The sequence below is a fragment of the Nasonia vitripennis genome, chromosome 4 (assembly GCF_009193385.2).
Source record: "Nasonia vitripennis strain AsymCx chromosome 4, Nvit_psr_1.1, whole genome shotgun sequence".
Lineage (NCBI taxonomy): Eukaryota > Metazoa > Arthropoda > Insecta > Hymenoptera > Pteromalidae > Nasonia > Nasonia vitripennis.
In genome coordinates, this window is record NC_045760.1 from 18133259 (window position 1) to 18154889 (window position 21631).

General features: G+C 39.3%; 2 protein-coding genes across 10 annotated transcripts in view; one reads left to right on the plus strand and one right to left on the minus strand.

Annotated features, from left to right (window-relative positions):
* LOC100120065 (high affinity copper uptake protein 1-like) overlaps positions 1–11056 on the minus strand; it is an 80452-nt gene extending 69396 nt beyond the window's left edge. Inside the window, exons 1-3 of one of the 3 annotated variants that reach the window (XM_032599527.1) lie at positions 10930–11056; positions 10411–10498; positions 10099–10347 (exon numbers count right to left, since the gene is read on the minus strand). The gene's annotated coding sequence lies outside the window, so the exon portion shown is untranslated. Of the gene's footprint in view, positions 1–10098; positions 10499–10929 lie in introns of all 3 variants that reach the window. The other 2 variants (XM_032599528.1, XM_032599526.1) reach the window with 2 other exon arrangements.
* Positions 1044–21631, plus strand: part of LOC100120332 (segmentation protein cap'n'collar) — a 96338-nt gene continuing 75750 nt past the window's right edge. For 2 of the 7 annotated variants that reach the window (XM_031928868.1, XM_031928872.1), the window contains exons 1-3: positions 11485–11617; positions 11725–12036; positions 12655–13463. In XM_031928868.1, coding sequence (XP_031784728.1) covers positions 12981–13463 — 483 coding nt within the window. In that variant the 5' untranslated portion in view covers positions 11485–11617; positions 11725–12036; positions 12655–12980. Of the gene's footprint in view, positions 1503–11070; positions 11182–11221; positions 11349–11484; positions 11618–11724; positions 12037–12654; positions 13464–21631 lie in introns of those variants that run through there. The other 5 variants (XM_032599523.1, XM_032599524.1, XM_031928869.1 and 2 more) reach the window with 5 other exon arrangements.

Here is a 21631-nt window from a genome sequence, read left to right on the forward strand (position 1 = left end):
GAAGAAAACACCTGGAAAAACTCTGTGTGGTCTCCCCTTGTAAGACCATCGCGAATTAAACCCCCGAAATATTCTCAGTAATTGCATGAAATACTCCATTAACGGCTCAATACTCTCACAAGTCTTGCAATTTGCGTAATTTGCTTTCTAGTTCCTGGAATGAAATTAGCTTATTATTATTATTATTAAGATCAATTATCCTTCAATAAATTCGATAATTTTCGTGAACGACGCTTTGAGGTAATGAATTGTTCGCATTTCTCGAAGGAGGGTAATTTAAATGATTAAGAAAAATCACCGAAAAAAAAGTTGCCACCTCGTAAGTGGATAAATACGTAACGCGGGATAATTCAAACTTCATGCGTACGAGGCGCATGCGCGCACGATATTGCGCGCTTCGCCACTTCATTCGAACGGGATCCGCTACAAGCGCGACACTTATACATACACAAGTCGATCATATATCATACACATGTATAAGCAAAGCGCTTGATTGCTCATGTGGGTGCAAACAGAGAGGCGCGGGTAAGCAAATTGACCGCGTGTCACGTGGTAGCGTCGTATATAGACAAAGCTCATCAGGAGAGTCAAAAGTTGAAAGCGAGCGAGACAGAGACCGACTACAAAAGCGAAGAAAGAGGAGGGGGAGATCGACGAAGGCCGCATAGCCGTAAGTCGGCGCGTCTGCTATTTCGAATGGCGCTGGACACTTTGGTGGGGGGGTCGACGCGCAGACAGATACACGCACGCGCGCATATCTCGTCCTCTCAATTAAGGAAATAAGCGGCCGGAATGTCAGTGCTCAGTGCGGAGAATTTTTACGCGCGCGCAATTGAGCAGCTTTTCTTCGAGATTTTATAATTTAACCATTTCCCGCCTCTTTTTCGAAATTTCAAATACCGACCTTTCTCTCTTCGCGCGCACGCGGCGATATACCATACATACTCGTTCTCCGTCCCGTTTCATTTCTCTCTCTCTCTCTCTCTCTCTCTCTCTCTCTCTCTCTATCTCTCTCTCTCTCTCTCTCTCTCTCTCTCTCTTCGCTGGCGAGCGCGCGTGTAATCTCGAAAGTTTCCGAGTGTGTACACTGCATACAGGCGCGATCGAGAGCGCGCTAGTACAGCAAGCAGAAGCGAGGAAAGCAGAAGCTAGCGCTGTTGCTCCGTGTGTTCGAGATTTACGACGTCGCATAAATATTCTGTTTGACAACTATTGTTTTTACACAAGCATTGCGTGCATAGAAGGAAGAAAGTTCAAGACAGTTTTAGTGTGATTTTGTGTGACGAAGGCGACGGGCATTATTTCCGCAGCGCAGGAGCCAGTATAGGTGAAAGTGCGAGGTAGAGAGAGAGAGAGAGAGAGAGAGAGAGAGAGAGAGAGAGAGAGACGGAGAGAAAGCAATGATGGAGATTATCGAAGATCTTCCGAGGATGCGTCCGCTGTCTCCGAACAGCGCTGTCATGCCAGAGCCCAAACGGCCCAAAACCGCGTACATCGACGAGGTGAGTGCTGCCAGTGTAGAGTAATTAGTGTTGCACCGGTGAGTCACAGATGATTAGGGACTCCGAGATAAATAACGTATGCAGCGAGTGTATGTGCTTTCGGGACCTTCTTGACAGATGGTCGCTTAGTGTCCCGTTCGCATTGAGAGGTGTCGCTTTGGTTGTTTACTGATCCTGCATAGAAGTTTTGAATGATGATTCAGTTGCACTGGCAGGTCTTTATTTATCCGGAAACGTCTTTGAAAACCGCTTTTCCGCGAGGCGGCAAACGAGGAGACCGACCTTTTCGTATTTGAGCAGATCTATCGCGCGTGCGCACTAGGGACTTCGAGATATCATAACCTGAAAAGCAGCGAATTTGCATGTCATCTTCTTTCATACGCAGTGGTTCCAAGTGAAACATTACTCAAGATTCTGTTCAGTCTACTTTGAAAGGCTGTGGCGCCTGATTTGGCAAGAAATATCTTTCGCCTAGTACATTATACAGAACCTCGATTGTGCATTCATTCCTCGTACAATTTGCGCCAGCTGCAAAAGTAATATAACGATCTGCAGCCTATAAATAAACTTTCAGGATATTTTTCTTCTATCTATATTCACCATAGTGATTCTAAGATTAATTGAACTGTCAGTAACTGAGAAAAAGTTCATCGAACTATGATTACGACGGCCACTAGTCGACTGTGCTTTAGTTGTTAATGTTTTTTTTTTTTTGTATACGTCCAAACATCAAGCTTATGTAAAATCTTGATATATTTTTAAAACATCCTACGAAAATATCCATAGCATATATGAAGATCTAAAATCAACGGAGTTATCGTACCAGAAATTATGATATAGCTTTCCCAAATGCACAGTTGAAATTAAAAGAGTTTAAAGTATGATTTGCAATCAATGATTGGATGAACGTTTGCTGTGAATAAGTAACGACAGTTTATTAATATGTTTATTAATCTAATTTAAATAAAATAAGAATAAGAACAGTTAAGAAGAGTTAACTATACAAGAAAATTTAATTTTTTTTATCAATCGTCAATCTTTTCATCCAGCAGCCTTATGTACGGGATTTTACCGAGAAACAGGTTTTACTTAAAGAATTGTCTGACTCGCAAACTAAAGTATAGATCTACAAGATGCGATTAATAGTTTCCAAGAGATCAGCTAGATTATTGAAAAAAAGATTTAAGCTATTTGAACACATTAAATTCACGTGAGAAAATTCAAAGAACTACTTGAATGCTCATCAAATACGATTATATTGGCAATTCTTATAGCATATAGTATATAGGTACACCTGCTCATTCATTAAATATACTTAGAATGTTCAGTTTCGATTACTAAGTGAGAAATATTTTACTTTATAACCATCAAGTATTATCGATTAAATAACATTCTTTAGCAACAAGACTCATGTTTGCAATATCGTACCAGCTATTTGAAAAAAAAATCTAACGCAATCGACTGCAAATACAAATTTATTGTAACGATCGATCTTTGCGTTTTAAGCCACTTCCACGGTATCAACTTGAAAATATTTTAAGTGATATTAAATGTTACAGTATCGTTTGAGAAACATTTGATACCTGACTCCCTCGAAGCCCATATACATATCGGCATAAGTTTGCATTAATGATATACAAATATCTGATTAATCAGACTAACTTTTTCTTAAGCATATGTGTTACTACATTAAACTATTAAACAAGTGATTTTAAGGTGATTTAAAAAGGCTTAATTTTATATTAATGTCTAAAAAATATTATATTAGAGAGTATACATTTATTTATTTATTTTTTTAAGAGTGGCATTTTTTATCGTTTATATCACAAATTTATGATAATTTACGAATAGTTCTACCAACAACAAATAATTTGCTTATCTCTAAAAGCTTACTTAGAAAAATTGAAAAATGGAAACGCAAATATTCCTCTTGTACGACACTAATTAGTCGAAAAATGTGTACAGCCGTAGGCATGATAATCGTCATATGTTATCGACAAATACTTCGTTTTGATCTTAGGCAGATATCCTAAACGATATTAGTATGAATACACGTATTATGTAGGCCAATAAGAATAATCATATGCTGAAAAAAATATGAAAATTGCGGGAGTTCCACGGCGTGAAGGAAGTTTTGGATATTCAAGTTTTAATAAATCGACGATATGCGAAAAATTAAATACAATAACAACCATATCAAAATAGAGATATAGGCATTCTCAACAGCCATATGCTCTGTACACGTATCTCTCAAAATTTCTTTCCTTAAAGTGTTTCCGCGATCAGATACCTACATATACATATACATTATGGAGTCGTCTCGTCCTTCCCCCTTCTCTTCTACCAATTCTTTACACGCGGACTTTTCACTAACGAACATGTGAAGTGGGCAAGTGGCACTGAGCCTCAAAGGTGGAGGCAAATGACCTCATCAAAATTTCTTGTGACGCAATACAACTAAAAATCAGGTAAGCAGTCCAACATTCATCCACATCGTTTTCGAAGAATCAAAAAAAGTCTTGCAAATACGTGGCTGGCTTTAAATATGCACGTAAGTGTATAGTATATACGCATACACCCATCGCAAAAACTGAACAGTCATGCTCCTGTGATGCAATCAGTTTTTGGAGAACGTTATCTTGTAAGCGCTCTATCCCCCGCTCGCCGTGTGTATCCGTCATCGTTTGTATCACGCGAACTTGTTTGACTGGACAAGCGACTGTTTCGCCATCGGTGTACACGCATGCGTCTTTCATCCTTTGAAATGGGCAAAAAATCATAAAAAAACTACTGAATTCGTAGTTAAACGCAAGTAGGAAAATTAACAGCAGTTTATCGATGACTTGGAATTTTCGGAACTCGTGAAGGTTACGGTCGATTCTTTTTATTGGGTTATGTAGTTTGAAAGTTCGTATGCGCCATAATATTGAGGAGTGAAACTATTTTTTATGGCCTCTTTTCTCTGTGCTAACGTTATCATAATACTACTTAACGTTCATAGAAAATGAATATAACTATGATGACAGATTGGTATTAAAAATAGATACATGGTGTAGAATATCCAATCCGGGGAAAACAAAAAATTATACTGGATGCTGTATATATTTAAAATGCGACAAAAAATTATACTGGATGCGATATATATTTAAAATGCGACAGCCTTGAACTAGACGATATATCATGACTTCTTTCAATGGATTATTGTGGATACGAGGGACAGTAATTAAAATCACATTTATGTACAGTATATGAGAAAACATTTTCTGATTAATCTCGGCTAAGGCTAAATAATCAGTACTTTTGAAAGTTAACTATTTGCTTGTGATCAAAACAGTTTTTTCATAAAAATAATAAAAAGTTCATCAGCGCTAAAAAATGTATAGTTCTAATAGATACTGTTCAAATAAACAGTATATTAATGATTTTTAAAATACTTTCAATCTTAATTATTTTAATGAAGGAGCAGCCGTCATAATATCAAATCATATAATTTACATGAAAAAAATTAAACCTCAATATTTTAAATACCATAGGGTCCTCATAACCTCATAGAATCATGAAATTTTTCAAAACATTCTGAACTTTACTTAGCGAGTTAGAAGGTTTAACAAAAATAGTATTTTTAATCGTAATATATTTTAAACTAAATGGTTTCATAAGCTGCAAAAAGAACCTAGCTGAGGTGATCAAAAGATCGATACTTTCCCAAAATTTCAACTTAAATAAAGCATTTTTACTCTCGTAATCGTACGACATAGAAAATCCATATTTTTTAGTTTTCGATTTTTAGCTTGAAAACTAGTGATCAAAATAATTTAAAATTTTACAGCAAATAGATACTCTCATTGTCATGCATTTTTTCAAAACGTTGGACAATTTAGTTTTGGAGATATTACATTTTTTTTTAAATCACCTTTTTATCATAAAAATTGAACGGAACGGTCAATCTGAAAAATCTTGCGGAAAAAGTAGGCAATTTTATGCTCTTTCAGATACACTATTGTTGAAGATATTGTCTGAATCAAATAATAAAATAAAAGCAAAAATTTTTTTTTAATTGAAAAATGGCTATATATGACCATAAAATATATATGCATGTCAAATTTTATTACGATCTGTCGCTTGGTTCCGGAATCATAACGGTATACGTACACTTTTCTTAAAACGCATGATTCGAACTATAAACACCTCCAAATGCGTGTCTATGAAGTTTTAGCGAAACTGAAAATTTTACTATTACAAAGCTTCCTCTAAGACGAAGCAATATGTTTGATCGTGATTCATAGTGTTACGGGGGATACTCGGGTATTAGGATTAGGGTGGTCGTAGTGTTCGCAGGCCTTCCTACGAACTTGGCGAAGGAACAAGAAATGTGCGTACGTGACAATAGTAACACTGTAAGAGTTATCTCACGCTTTTCAAAGATCAAGTATGACATCTGATAACCATTTGCTTGTACTTTTCGTAACGCCCTACATTTTTCAAAAATGATAAGCGATCGAGTTTTCCTCAAACTTGGTAGATAATAAAATATATGAGTAACACGAAAACAAAATTCTTTATCTATAAAGCAATGACAAGAATTAACATATCAGGTACATACATTGTACACTTCTAGTAGGATATGCAATATTAAAAACCACTTATGTATGTAGATAAGATGTTTTCTGTTTTTGCTATTATTATGGCAACCTTGAGAATCGGTTATGATTCGAAGAATTTTTTTGTTTGAAGAGTCTTAAAGAATATCCTGGGTCTGCTATGACCGGTTTATTCGTTATGTACTAATATGTTTTCATGAATTATTTTAATCTTTAACGCTCAAGAATAAGAATATCTTACAAATCTGAAAAGTAAAACTGACAAAAGATAAATAAGTACGCGAAATGAAACTTGATTTTTTTATGAACACTGTTACACTCAAGCTCAACTAGTTTTCGCTACATAATTACACGAAATAAGATTTCCCAGAAACCATTACGGCTATATTCTTATCCTCAGTATATTGGACAATTAGTACTTTCATGACGTCATGGTTACGTAAATTTTCAAGCTGCACAATGTCGAAATTGATATGCCGTGTGAGAACAATCGTTTTCAATATGAAAAGTCGTTGTTCGCAAGGTGACGCGTTACTCGATTACTCGAAAATAGGAAATTCAAACACCCGATCATTTTTCGCACTCGAACTCAGTGACGTAATAGTGTATTCGCAAGAAACAATCGTTTCCTCAAGCCGATAGCAACAATATTTTTTTAAACAAGCAACTGGCGAGGCTTATAAATAACCAAGCTGTTATAACTAGTATGTTCCCCCTGCACACTTATATAATCTCCACAATTATTTCGCGAGTTATTTTCCAATCTTAGCAACAATGGCTCGTATGCTGCGATAATAAAAACAACTGCGTCAAAGTCCTGCATTGCCGACCAGGAGTATAAGTCGCTAAGGTAGACATCGTCCAAGTGCCACGAGTTTCGAAAGTTGACTATCTGCAGGCGCTGACTGTGCGCTTTGTTATCGGACTTCAGTTGCTACAGCTATAACTTTGACCCTTTCTTTCATCGGCGTATACGCGGCGTATCGTCTGGAGTACAGGATATTTTTTTTTATAATAGCTTGAAACGTGTAGTGATTTTTTGACTTTATCTTCTTTGCTTTGTTGTTAACTAATATTGTTTGTTTCGAGGGTGTTTTGTACAAAAATGGGTAATCTTAACGTGCATCGAAAGAACATTACGTTACTTACTCTTTGATAGTGAGATTTTTTTAACTTTCGAAGATTAATCAGCTCATAAATAGTATATTGTGTACCAAGGGCGAAAAGTGGGCTTTTTTAGGCCGAGAGTGGAGTTTGCAGTACGAGTTAAAGCGAGTTAGCCCGAGCCGCAGACGAGTACTGTAACCACACGAGGCGGAAGAACCCACTTAGCCCTTGGTGCACACCATATGTTTTGGCGCACACACACACACACACACATGCGTATATTGACCATTCTCTTTAAAATGTTTTAGCAGGCGTTTTTCATTTTGATTTGCTCGTATATGCGGCATTATGCGGGCAGAATAAATGAAAAACGCCCGCTAAAATTTGTTTGCCCGCCGATCTGAAAAAAGTTACTTTAGTCCCACTTAATAGGTCAGAAAAACGTGAAAATCGTGCTTGCATTACAAAAAATAATTATTTTAATAATTGAGATAGCGTACGTGATGCATACGATAAACAAATCGTAGGGACCGATATGCGGTCGCTAATATAATTGAATCAAATCATGCGTAGTATTACACTATCCTATCGAAATTGAAATTGATATAGAAAAAATTTCGATCGACAGACCCGTAATCAATGGTCGCGCGAGTTTATCACAATAGGTCAAATCGACGACCGTTAGGAAGTTTGAAAACTGCAACACTTACTGATTGAGGTCATGCGTATCAGCACTGAGAGAAAAGAATCCTTGTCGTAAAGGATTCGTGACTTAACCACAGCTTATTTTTCATGTATTTGTTGCAAACGAAAATTTCTTCATAGTAAGAAAAGAATTCTTAACTATTAAGGATTTAGAAATTTTTGAGCGATTGTAGCGCACTGTCGGTAAAAACTTATCGACCGAGTGCAGCAACAGCGCGACTCATCGGCACGCGACTACGCGAGACGTCGAAACGTGTCGGCTGCAATCGGAGACCCGTACATGCGTTTATACTATTTCACGCGTGATATGCTTTTTTACGTACCTGGAAGAAAGCATATTGATGCACAACATTTAAAATATCGTAGAGCTTGTTCGATGAAGTCGAAGATTCTGTATGCATAAATACTTTTGTGATAGTTTTATATACACAGAAAAGCGGGGTTATGTGTAAGTTGATATTCGTATGATACCTATCGTGCTATCATTCGAATATATTTTGCAAAAACAAAGAATCTTTCAACATCGAATAGTCTCAGTGCGATACTAAATGATAATGAGAAGTGAAAACAAGTAATTATAAAGTGCTAGTGATTTTACGTCGATGGAAAGAAAGTTACGAAAATTAAAAAATCTGAAAACCTAACTGTTAAGACGCTTGGATTTCTCCATATTTTAATCCAATTTTCTTAACAGTTAAGAATTCTTCTTTGTGTCAAGGATTCTTTTCTCTCATTGAGTGCAGTTTTCTTGCGATTTTTTAATAGATACTGATTTTTCCTTTTTTTTAAACGCATAGTAACAAAAGATCTAACACAAAGTGATTTTGTTAATCACCATTTTAGATCCTATCACTTATATTTAACTAATTATAAATATTTAGGCCGAAAATGTATATAATTATATGATGTCGGCATGGCCTCACGATTTTTATAACGAAAAAAGCCCAAAATTCAAAATACACGACATTAGAAAGGTCATATCTATTCACATTAAGAACGATATGCCCCTGATAACTTTAAGAAAGTAAATACATAAACTATAAGTACATTCAGAAAGGCAGCAAGAAGTTTCACATATGCTGTCATCGACTCTCGTTATTATTATGTCACAATCGTCCGCAAATAAATAAGAAGCCAAGCAGAAGCGAATTTTCTCACGTATCTAAACGAGGAACAAGTGCACATGCCCGCCCCGATAATTGAAAATCGAAAATGCATCACTCGAAAGTCCACGTAACTTGCGTAAACTTGAAATTTTGATAATGCAAAGCGCGCGCACGGCGCCTCATTTCTTCAGAATAGAAGACTCCATGCGCATACTCGCAAGAAAGGGGGATAATCGTTCCAGCATCAAATTTCGCAAATCGACCGGGTAATTATACGCGCTAGAATAATTATATTACGAAGCGAAATTCGCCTAGCTCTTGTCGAGAGTCTATATACCACATGACGTTTCGAGGACGCGACGAGCAGCGCGCTCGCTTTCTCCGTGATTTGCGTATGTCTATTTACGCGCGGTTGCCGCGAGCGCGCGCTGTTGTTGTTTCCTATGATCGAGCGCGCCGTGACGATTCATAGGTATATTTTTCTTGACGGGATTTTGTGATCAAGCGAGAAATGCTTGGGAGTAGGGGGCTAGAAAAAATTCGGCTTTCAAACGGGTTTCTTGAACGGGGCCGACAGTTATCTGCTTTGATGCTCTGTCAAAAAAAGACTCGAAGTTAAATTTGAAAAATTTTACAGATTTTTTGTGGATTCTCGTTAGCTGGAATAAAGAAAGGAAAGTTTCAGAATTATTGTAAAAAATTAAAACAATAAAATGAAGAAATTTACTTCCAAACTAAACTATAACTTTAACTAAATAAATCTCGTTCAACACTCGCAGAAGCTAATATGTAAGGACTTTTGAACGAAGAGCGATTCTCGATTCAATTTTATTCCTTGACGATCGCTTCTCTCTAGGAATAGATATGTAAATTTTCACAGACTCGGCTTGGCGACGGACTTGCAAAACAATATATACGTACGTCGTACACACGTTCGCGTTCATCCAAGTCTATGTGCAAAGAAGAAAACAGGAAACAGCGGGCAAACCGTTCTGATAAAGCTGAAGAATCGAGCAGTTTGAAGAAAAAATAGAATTAAATGAACATTAAGAAATGCAATAACTGCGGTTGGCTCACATTTTTTAAATAAACAGCTTCTATACGCGTAGATCATCTGGGCTTCCTCGGGTTCTTGTTTTGTGGAAACAAACAGCATCTGATGGGCATCAGCTGTCGGCTGAAGCTAAGGCGGCGGATGTTGATGCCTGATCGAGCGACTGCTCGATATGCCTTTATACTGTTACACATAGGCCGAAGAAGTCGCCGAAACGCAGTCCGCGGCAGGGAGTAAAGACATCAGCGTGATCGAGGCTACTGCGCTGGTCGCTAGGTAGTGCATATCGCAAAGAACGTTTTAGGCAGAACATATTGAAAAAAACCTGTACTCACACATCGTTGCCACTCAGGCTCAGGTAGACTTCGTCGTCTGATTGATTGTCCCACTACTATCCATTAGACGCCATTTTTATTCTTTTTCCTGTAATTGGGATAAAAAGCTTCCCGATGTAGAACAATTTTCCCGAATTATACAATACAAATCAACAAAAACGTCTTTTTAGTCCACAAGTAGACAGAAGTGTAAACGAACGGAAAGTCGCATTGATGCAACCAATTGTAAAACCAAATGCATGCGGCAAATGCATATTTAGTAACTCACTAGCTCGTTGCACGTACACGACGTTGTGACATTTCATCGTTATTAAATAGTGTATATCCATGAAAAGACCCGATAAAATCCTATGCATCCGAACACATAGCGGTCGTCTGTCCGTTATACTAAATTCAAAGGCTCAACATAACCCTCGACCGCAACGCGCGCGAAAACAAAACCAACAACCGCGAACTAAGTATTTACCAACAATCCAGCCTGCCCAAATGTCTCAACTTACTCCCCGTATGAATACTTACATCCGATGAAAACAAAGCCGTCGCATATCCGTAAAAATCTCTCTCCATCAGTCCATCTAACCCTTCCACCATCGGAAACCGCTGTCGAGTGTGTCGACTCCGCGATATATCTGCGAGAACATGGTGGGGCAGCGACGCTGTACGTCCCTGACTCGCTGGCGAGTCTGCTGAGTCACAGACGCGCGATCGCGCTGCGCATACAGTTCGCACAACGTCAGTACGGCACACGTTGTCGCGCTCGTCGCACCGATTGTATATAAATAAATAAATATATATATATATATATATATATATATTACCTGTACACACTGGCGCTCCCTCCTGCGTCGCTGCATCCTCCGCTCTTCACATGTTTCTAGTCGTCGGACTTGCACGAGTTGCGAGTTAGTAATTCGCGTACAGGAAGACGATATAGCAAGGTGTGTGTAGTGCTGTGTGCCGCGTAAGTCGCAAGGATGTCGTAGATGCCGGGACTCCAGCTCGCGCTATCGGACGCGAGTGGGACAATATACATATATACACATATAGCTATATACGTATGTACGTGCGTGTACGGTTCGTGAAAAAAAAACCGGAGCAGCATCATCGCTCACGTGTGTGTCGTCAGCCGCGGAGTGCCGAGTGACTTGTCACTTTTTCCGGAAAACAAGTGCATGCGGAAAGCGCGTCTACACTGTCAAGCCAGAACGTGCGACTGTATATCTATATTACACCAGTCGCTAGATATATATATATATATATATATATATATATATATATATACACACACACATACATACATACATACATATATAGAGTGCGCTGGAGCGAGTGCGAAGAATAAACAGTGGGGAAAAGGCGCGGGAGATTCGAACGCGGATTTTGAGGTTATTTCTGCGCTCGCGCTCTCCCGATGTAACTGACCTAAAGGCGTCTGCACCACGACGACGGTGGGGTTGAGAAAGAAAGAGATAGAGAGAGAGAGAGAGAGAGAGAGAGAGAGAGAGAGAGAGAGAGAGAGAGAGACGGAAGAGTATAGTAGCTACAGTAGCCGCCGCTGCTCTTTATTTCCGAGCCGACGGCCCGGCCGTGCTGAGCTCCGGCCATCAGCTGATCGCTGATAAAGAGGTAAGCACTCGCCCCTTGTTTGCTTTTGCATTTTGGAGCAGATTGCGATTTTTCTCCTTTATATTTTTCTCATTGTCGTCGCTTAGTGCTTTTACGATTGGGAAGAGTTTGGTGCTTGTAATCGTCTGTGTTTATCAGGCTGCTGTTTAAGTTACTTGTTGACAAGTTGGAGTTACTGGATTTTTTACTGTCTCAGCTTTGACTTTTTATTTCGAACGTGGAAATAAACCGGTGATCGCAGATTCTCTTTCAATTGGTGGATAAGAAATCGTTGAATGATTCAATTTGCCATTATATTCTTATTTTATTGAAGTATTCAATGGGACTATAATTATACGAGTGCAATCTGATTGTAAAGTAATTGCTCTTCAACTTGCTTTACTCAATAAAAATAAAGGTTTTTATCTTCTACTATTGAATCATTATTACTAGTATTGAATCGGTAAAAATATTAACTCAATTCATAAAAGCCTCGACACCTTGCTCCAAAATGCATAGACGTACGATTGTTTGTTCAGTTTAATGCTGATGCAGATAAATCATATTTTTATTAAGCTGATATATTATAGAAATCTTATCGTTGCAATGTTTTTTCAACCTTTATCTTTTACTTTGCAGGTGTTTTAATTGAAAAGTGAGTTGGGCACAAGTCATTATGAAGAATAAAAAGTGAGATTAAAATAAATTCTGTCAAAGTTTACTGGCGAAACAAAAGAGTGCTAGAACACTGAAAAGCTCAAACATGTTCCACACATTGATTGTACTTAACATGAGAGCAAAACCAATGTGACAAAACAAGACTCGGTGTGACTGTGATAATTTTAGTTAAACTTAAAACTGTGACAGTTCTTGTAAGAGATACAAACATAAGTGAATACACGAGTGTGTTATTGATACACATACCCATCAATAGTTCCATGCGTAGTGTACGCATAAGTTAGTCCATGCTAGAAAGAATAACTGCCAAAAATATGCTGAACCTCAAGAAGATCTACAGCGACGAGCTGTTGCAGCTGGCTCTGCTGCTTTCGCTGCTGCGAGTAGATCCTGACTCTTACCTGGGATTGGACATGCAAACCATTGGAGTTGGTTCGCTGGACCTGAACAATGGCTCAGGCTGGCACACCGACTCCCACACCATTGTCCATAGACCAGCCTTTGTCCATCCCAAGAACCTAGACTCGATGCTGCTGAACTACGAGAGAGACTTGATCGAAGACTTGAATTCCCTAGGGAGATATAATAGAATAAACACTGCGCCCAATGACATCCACGCCTACTTGTTAAACGTCGACGACAGGGCTGGTCCAAGCACCCCTGTTATCACGGATGCCACCCCTAGTACCAGGAATGCCAGCTCACCGGATGCACCTGAGTCCTCGCAAACCACCGAAGACACTCTGGGAGCTGCTGAACTCACTCAGGAGGTAGAGGATGATGGCTATTTTATTTTTAAGGAATGAGGTCAGCTCAACCTTTTTGTGTGAAATCAGTTTCACACAGGATTGTTGGATTGAACTTTACTTAGAGCACTACTTGGCCTACTGCAAAGCGATCAAGTAATTAAATTCAATAATCGTAATTAGAATTGAGAATAGGTTTTACAGCATCTTTGATAAAAAAACATACATAGATCACGTAAAATAGTGGAATCTGCAAACAAGCGAAACTTACTCATTCTAGGCCCGCAAACGCTAACGTCACCAGCTCAACAACGCGTTTTATTCTGATCAAGTCTCTAAGTATATCGCATAAACCGCGAATCAATGACAATAATAACAACACTTGACGAATCGATCCGTCCGGTTCGCGGAAAATTGGGCGACGAACTCCGCGTTATCTCTTTGTTCTCTCTTTCCTCGGCCGTATATTATACATCCGCGCAAAGCTCGTCTGGATGCCGTTATCGGAAATCGACGCGTTGATAAAACAAAAAATTTACAATGTCCTCACCGCATACTTGAACCATACGTGACGATGAACAATCTCCACGGATGCAGAGATATAGACTATAGTAATACCGGCAGTCGAGCAAATATTTTCTCGATTTCGTCACACGCCGATTTTCCTTCCTGTTGCGTGATGTATCTATGTACGCGGGATATAGGAGAAAATGCGAGATTAAAATCTGCGAGCGACGGTTAGAATTAGTGGGAGAGATAATGGCCGAGCGTTGAGACACACTGGCGCGCGCGTACACAGGGAGAGAGGATTTGATTAGTGTCTTTTACGTATAGGCTGAAATGGAAGGGTTTTGTACGGAGATGTTGTTTACCGAGCTGTAACGATTTTGAGAGAGAAATCTAGGGTCCATTTTATCCTTTCTCGCAATGAGGGTTCTTCAAAAATTTTTCCAATTTTAATGAAATGCGAAGTATTAATTCTGCTCCGTTAATTTTTGTCCGTACGCAATGTCTTCAGCACGAGTCTGGATTAATCGCTTGTTCGTGCTTTTTAAATATTACACACGATCACACAATAGTAACAATATTTGAAATTTATTTGAACGCTAACATTTTTATAGGAATGATTATGCGGCATTCGCATCAAAAATAAGAATCTTATATAAGCATCCCAAATTTTTCTCGCATACATGTACTTATTAAACTAATTAGCGCTATCCCGAAAGCAGGGGAGACACCGTCCGTTATCGGAGCGAGGAGAAAACAAACAAAAAGAGTGTGTGTCTCCCGCCTCAAAATATATCGCATCGCACATCCAGATAAACCGCTCGGTATCGCGGCGCAAAAATAGCGCGCAAAACGCTCTTTGAAAAAAGCAGCAGCAGCAGACGCATCTCTCGGGCGAATTATTTTTCCGTCGGCCCGAAAATAACTTTTTCGCGCGCGAGATGCGCGACGACGACGACGACGACCTCGTTCTTTTTTCCGCTGCGCCGCGCACCTTTTTGGAAATCGAGACCTTGGCTTGCCCTTTTTCGCGCGGGACTTTTATCGGGAGGCTAATTAGCGACTCGCGCGCGGCGGATTAGGAGACGTATATTGGTTATATACATGCATACTCGCGGGATGATTTGCGGCGAAGTAGGCGCGGGTTAGTTGGGATCGGAATAGATCGGCTCTTCGATTGCGATCGAGGTGCATAGGGACTTTTGGAGTTTGTTGAGTCAATCGGTCAGTTTAGAGTTTTTTCCTGCTTGGGACATCTAGGGCGATGAGAAAACTGTTGTGTACGAATTTGAAGATTATTTACAATTGCAATCTTGCGCTGCGCGTGCGTAGCTTGAATCCGCAGACGTGCGAGTGGCGCGAATAGGTACGACGTGACTTAACGATGAATAGAGTCATGCGATCATGAGATCAGAATTAAAAATGTTAAGTTTGAAAATATCTCATTATGATTTCAAAAATAAAGTACAGCAGTTTATTATTGAAAAAAGTCAGTACACCTACAATAAACATCATCGCACAATAAATCAACGAATCCGTTCAAAATACAGTTCTCGGTATTCCAGAAGAAATTGCCGCAAACAGCAGCGAATCCAATCAGCCTCCAAAGACCACCTAACGCGCGAAAACAAAGACCGCCCACTCCGCAGAGCTTTTAAAACGCGTACGGGGGTTATTGGCACCTATTCTCGCTCGCGCCGAGCGATTTAAACGCCCACGCACGGGAGCCGCTGACCCGCTGACCATATCTCAAGGTCCCTCCCGAAGTCGTTTATTTTCGCCAAATGGCATTCCTCCTCGCTGCGTGCATTTTTTTTTACTGCTGCTGATGGAGGTTTGCGTTTGAAGCCCGCGGGGAGAAGACGCTTTTTAGCGACGATGGAGAGTTAGTGTACGCGGGGTTTGATGATTTAGCGACTCGTCGGGCTTTTAATGGAGAGTCAAAAGCTTTTTAGGGGTTTGAAGTGTATATAGCTTTCGTTCTGAAAAAAAGGGAAACGATATTTTCTTCATTCAGTTGTAAATATACTTAATTAGATTAAAATCAACGAAAACTAGATGTCTTTATTAGTTGCTGCTCATGATGATCGATCATGATTATTATTACGTTATACTTACGTCTTAAAAGCCCACCTCGTTATGTTGTTTAGCTAAACGAATCAAGCCAAGATTGATGTATACCAAAATCTCGTACTAATAAATTCAAGCTCAATAAACCCAGAATATCGCCACAGGCGTTTTTCGACCTTGCGATTGCATCCGCATTAATAAACAAAAATGAAAAGACTTAAATTTAAACAATCGATTTCTCAGACTTGAGCACTTATACCAGATGGCTTATTCCTTGATTAATCATAACGCTTGCTTCAACAATTCATATAATTTCTATTTAAAAAAGTTCTGTGTATGCTTGCGTCATGTGCGTGCACGAATAGCTTATCGGTACCACTTTACGAGTATTTACGAGTAACCTCTCTTCTAAATTATGCGACAAAAACTCGTTCTTTCCTCCACCAGTCTATAACTGTAAAATCCTTAAATAAAATTTCTACGAATAATTACATGAGCTTTAGTAAAAAAAAAGCGTAGAAATATTGTTTTGATTTTATATAGATTTAATCTATAGCGATACTTTGTATATTACTGCATTATAGTGATAGTACATAGGGGTGTGCGAGTCCAACTCAAACTTTTTTTGTTTTGATAGCAAAATAAATCTAGAATGTTAAAAATCTACTTAAATACCATAATTATCGAGTTTTTACACATATCTAAGGAATACTATGGTTTTTCCTTGTTTCGTAACAGTGATATGTTACTTAAAGCTTCGAGTACTTTTTCGAGTTTTTTTCGAGCTTTTGCCTAAAAAATAACTCGATTGGTTATTTGGACTGATTTTTCAGTCTATCAACATTTTTTTTTTTTTGCTTTTGCAGTAATAAATTGAATCTGTTCAATCCGTATTTTAATTAATAACTTAAAATCTAAACACTATACTTATAATATATTATTATGTCTTCGTTTTAATTATTTGCACCATAATGTCGTAACCAAATGTAAAACTCGACTTTTGACTCGCACACCTCTAATAGTACTATATTATTTTTAATGTTCATTATAATGTTTACACTGCGCGGCAGAAATAAAATAGCCGACGTATAACTAACCTTAAATTCAAGCTGAGAAACCTTCAAACTCTCATACCCAAATAACTTTTATAATATTATTATTCACAAAAATATAGCGCATCCATAACTAACGTCTGATGCCTTCTCTAAAAAGAAGCCCCCAATCCCAGCAGCTGCAACAACAAATAATACACTCGAGGCACACATTTTTCGCAACATATATAACCCAAAAATACTAGCCTACATGGCTGATGTTTTCACAATTAATCGCACCAGTCCGTCCCAATAAAAATTCGAAGAAGATCGGGTGCAGGAAAAATCGGAGCATTCCGAGAGCCTGTTATCGGTGTCAAGGCCGCACTGCCGCTATGCAGCGGCTCGTAAAAGCGCGCGAAATTCAACTGCCGTGGCGCGAAATACGAAAAAGAGAAAATTGCGAGATTTTCCCTCGGCGTCCTCGGAGCGGCGCATTGACGGCGAATGCGGGTCATCCATATCGGTCGCAACGCTCGTGCAACATGCCCGATCTGGCTAGGCGATATGCTTGCGGAGAGGCGAGTCTTAAAAAGGGACTGCTATAGACACGTATACGACGCCGGAGGCGAAGATGCGGTTACGTCAATTGGACTCGTATTCTATACATATACTAGTTTAGTAGATTTTTGCGATAACATGGAAGTTTCCGGGATTCGAACTGGTCTCAAACTTTTCCGTTGCTTTTGCAAAAAATAGTCAATCTCTGAAAGATCGAAAACATATTCGTAAAGTTTTATGTATTTTTATGATTATGCACACTAGTACCGAATTTTTCAACTATAGTTTCGTGTTTCAATCTGTAGTTACAATGATTTAACATATAGACTTAAAATTTTATAAGCCTGCGATTACTCCATGTAATAAAAAAAATTCTTGCAAACAAATTCGCAATTCATTAGAACAATCAGCAGCGCAAAAAATTTCGATCATCAGTAATAAGCAAAGGATCGACAGATGCAGAAAATCTCATTAACCGGCGACTCAGCCTCGATCTAGCCAAGGTCGCGGGAATAACAGCTGCCTCGCCAGTCTATCTCTCTCCTTTCGCCTAGATAGAAGCGCTTGGACACCTGCGCCTCTACCACCGTCGTATATTTACGCGTCTATATAGCCGCCTTCGATCGGTTGCCACTATATGGCACTATACTCTGTGGCAGTGTATCACTCTGTACACGGGAAAATAAAGTCGAAAACCTCGTTTTCTATTTCTATTTGTTACCGACTTACGCGAGCTAAAAATACATTTTATACAACCCATATAATCGTTGCCGTAGAATTTATTTGGTACTGGTGCGAGGATGATTCATTTTGGCCGATGAAATGAAATAGATGCACTGCAGTTTAAATATTAGGAGATGAAAGATGACTTGAAAATTGAGACGATGTATTCATTATGCGTGTCTTGTCGGAGCCTTAAAAATATTTCGAAAATTCCAACTGGTCGATTTAGATACAACAATTTTTTTCGCATGAGTAACTCAACGAGTGCTAAAAATTGGCCGCTTTATCGCCGCTCAACCGAGCGACAAGCTTTATTTACGGCCGAAGAGTAGGCGACGCGCGAAATCGGATACGCGAAACGTGCGCGAGCGGAAACACAAGGGGCGCGAGTCTAGAGAAATAACGAAGAGGGAATGGCGCGCACGATTTATTATTGCATCGCGAGAGACTATATTAGAGTATTTTCTCCTGCGATGGTCCACGAAACACTGGCGCTACGTGCGTGGGTGGGTTATTATTTTTTTTTTTATTTTCTAAAGCACATATATAACGTGATTTTAATTGATTGGATGGGCGATTCATGACTCTGTTTATTGTTTTGATGGTTTACTTGATATATTTTTCCATTTTTATTATGCAAATTCAATTTGTGTCTTACACTTGAACTCAATCAACTTTTTGCGATGAGCTTAAACAGTTGTAAGATATAATTCAAAGATAATTATTGAATAAAAAACTTTTCCAGCTTTTTTATAATGACTCTAATTGTCTTTTTGTTTTTCTGCATTATACTCATGCCTGAGAAGCATATTTACAGGTTGATGCATGATTGAAAAAAAATTCCGATACATTTCTTGAAGGCGTTTTTTGCGAAAATAGATGTGCAATTAAAACACAATCGCGAGCACATGAGATTCCGATCAAAGCAGCTCATCGGGATAAATAAAGCTCCGCGACAAATATCGCGTGGAAAGTCGTCGGGGGCGATGCTCGCGATGCACCGAAACTGTTTTTTTGTTGCGCCGACCTCGATTTGTCTGCGCGAAATTAATTCGCGCGCGATTTAAATCTCCCGCCGAGAATTTCGAACGAAAATAGTGCAGGGGCTAGTTCTTTTACACGAATATTTTTCGAGAATCGGAACCAAAGCGTCTGCTGCATGCTATATGCACACAGATTAAATGAAGGACGAGATTTTATACGTTTGGAGATAGTATATAGGAGAGTCATTGTCGTACGATGCGAATATCTTGAGAGTATTTTTAGAAGAAGATTTTGCACGGTTAATTTTCCTTATTTTTAGGACTCGTTATTTCATTCGCATGAACACTTGTACTTAAACTATGTTATCGGTGTCCACGTCTGTAAACCACCTTATTCTGCACACAAGATACCGGTGTTCGATCTAAATTTGCGTGTACGTATGATGCTTGATAAAATCAGGTGAGTGTTTCGTTTAATGCCGATCATCGTCGGGAAATCGAAATACGATGCCAGTAATTGGAAATTCAGTTCGAATTCCCGATCACTGGCATCGTATTTCGCGTAAATAACCGATGATCTAAAATACAAAAGTGTTTCGTCAGATCGGCAATGAATCATCTCCAAAAAGTTAAAAAGACCGGTCCGACAATATACCTTTGCTCAAAAAACTCCGAAAATATTTGTCTCCCCTCGTCGAGCGAAAAAAATGTAAAACCAAAGTCACTTTTATTTTCGCACTCCCAAGGATGATACCGACGCTATCGCCGTTGCTGCTGCTGCGGCCCACACCTGCTTTATGATACACTCATATACACGTCTCGTGCGAAGCGATGACCCCCGCGGCACTGTTGCCAAATTTCCTTTAGCTGCGCGAAAAACGGACACACGTGCGGCGCGACGCGCACAGCTATATGTCATCGCGTTGTATGACTAATGTCGCGAAGCTGAGAAATTTGCATCGTTTTTGGCAAATTGATGCAAGAGCAGATGGAGATTTTCTTTGTGCCTATAAATGCCTAGGCGCATGGTTATGGACTAATCGTTGTTTATATTTCTGCGGCGGATGTTGTATATTATCGAGATAAAAAGAAATCGCAGACGATCATGCGTCTATTTAGATAGACGCATGCTCGCCTGCGATGCGTCACGAGTCTTCGTACAATGACGGATTACTGCTGCGAGCTCAGTTAAAATGACTGTGTTTTTTTCAGTGTAATAATAATAATGATATTGCTACGAATTCACATTACGCTCCTCTCTGACTTGAATGAAGAGGAAAAATTTTGGTGTCTCGAAGCTATATATCAATTCGCTTGTCGCGAGATGCACTCTCAGATTTCACGACTGATATTGTAACTCTAATCTACTTATTTAAGAATGACAGTTCGAAATATACATATACTCTGCGAAGGCGACTAGAGAGAGAGAGAGAGAGAGAGAGAGAGAGAGAGAGAGAGAGAGAGAGAGAGAGAGAGAGAGAGAGAGAGAGAGAGAGAGAGAGAGAGAGAGAGAGAGAGAGAGAGAGAGAGAGAGAGAGAGAGAGAGAGAGAGAGAGAGAGAGAGAGAGAGAGAGAGAGAGAGAGAGAGAGAGAGAGAGAGAGAGAGAGAGAGAGAGAGAGAGAGAGAGAGAGAGAGAGAGAGAGAGAGAGAGAGAGAGAGAGAGAGAGAGAGAGAGAGAGAGAGAGAGAGAGAGAGAGAGAGAGAGAGAGAGAGAGAGAGAGAGAGAGAGAGAGAGAGAGAGAGAGAGAGAGAGAGAGAGAGAGAGAGAGAGAGAGAGAGAGAGAGAGAGAGAGAGAGAGAGAGAGAGAGAGAGAGAGAGAGAGAGAGAGAGAGAGAGAGAGAGAGAGAGAGAGAGAGAGAGAGAGAGAGAGAGAGAGAGAGAGAGAGAGAGAGAGAGAGAGAGAGAGAGAGAGAGAGAGAGAGAGAGAGAGAGAGAGAGAGAGAGAGAGAGTATTTTCGTAAAAGTGGAAGAAGTTGCGGCGAATATTTCTGTGCACATATAGGTGTAATTGGAAATTTGCATCTAGCACAAAGCCGGTACTGCGTGATTGAAAAGTGTCAGGCGTTGATTGACACACGGCACAAGTCTCATTTCTAATGGTCAAAATAGTTTCTTTTCGCTTGAGTTTATCCAGAAACAAGAACATTCTTTAGATTATTTTGAAAGATGTATTATGCATAGTACAGGATTAGCATAACAATCGGAAGATGCTTCTCGAGACTTTCCAATATTGACGTTTACCGAAAATCGATTAGCGGCTCGTGCATAGATCAGAGCTTCGATTGCGTCAAAAGCGACGATATTAGTCGACGAGT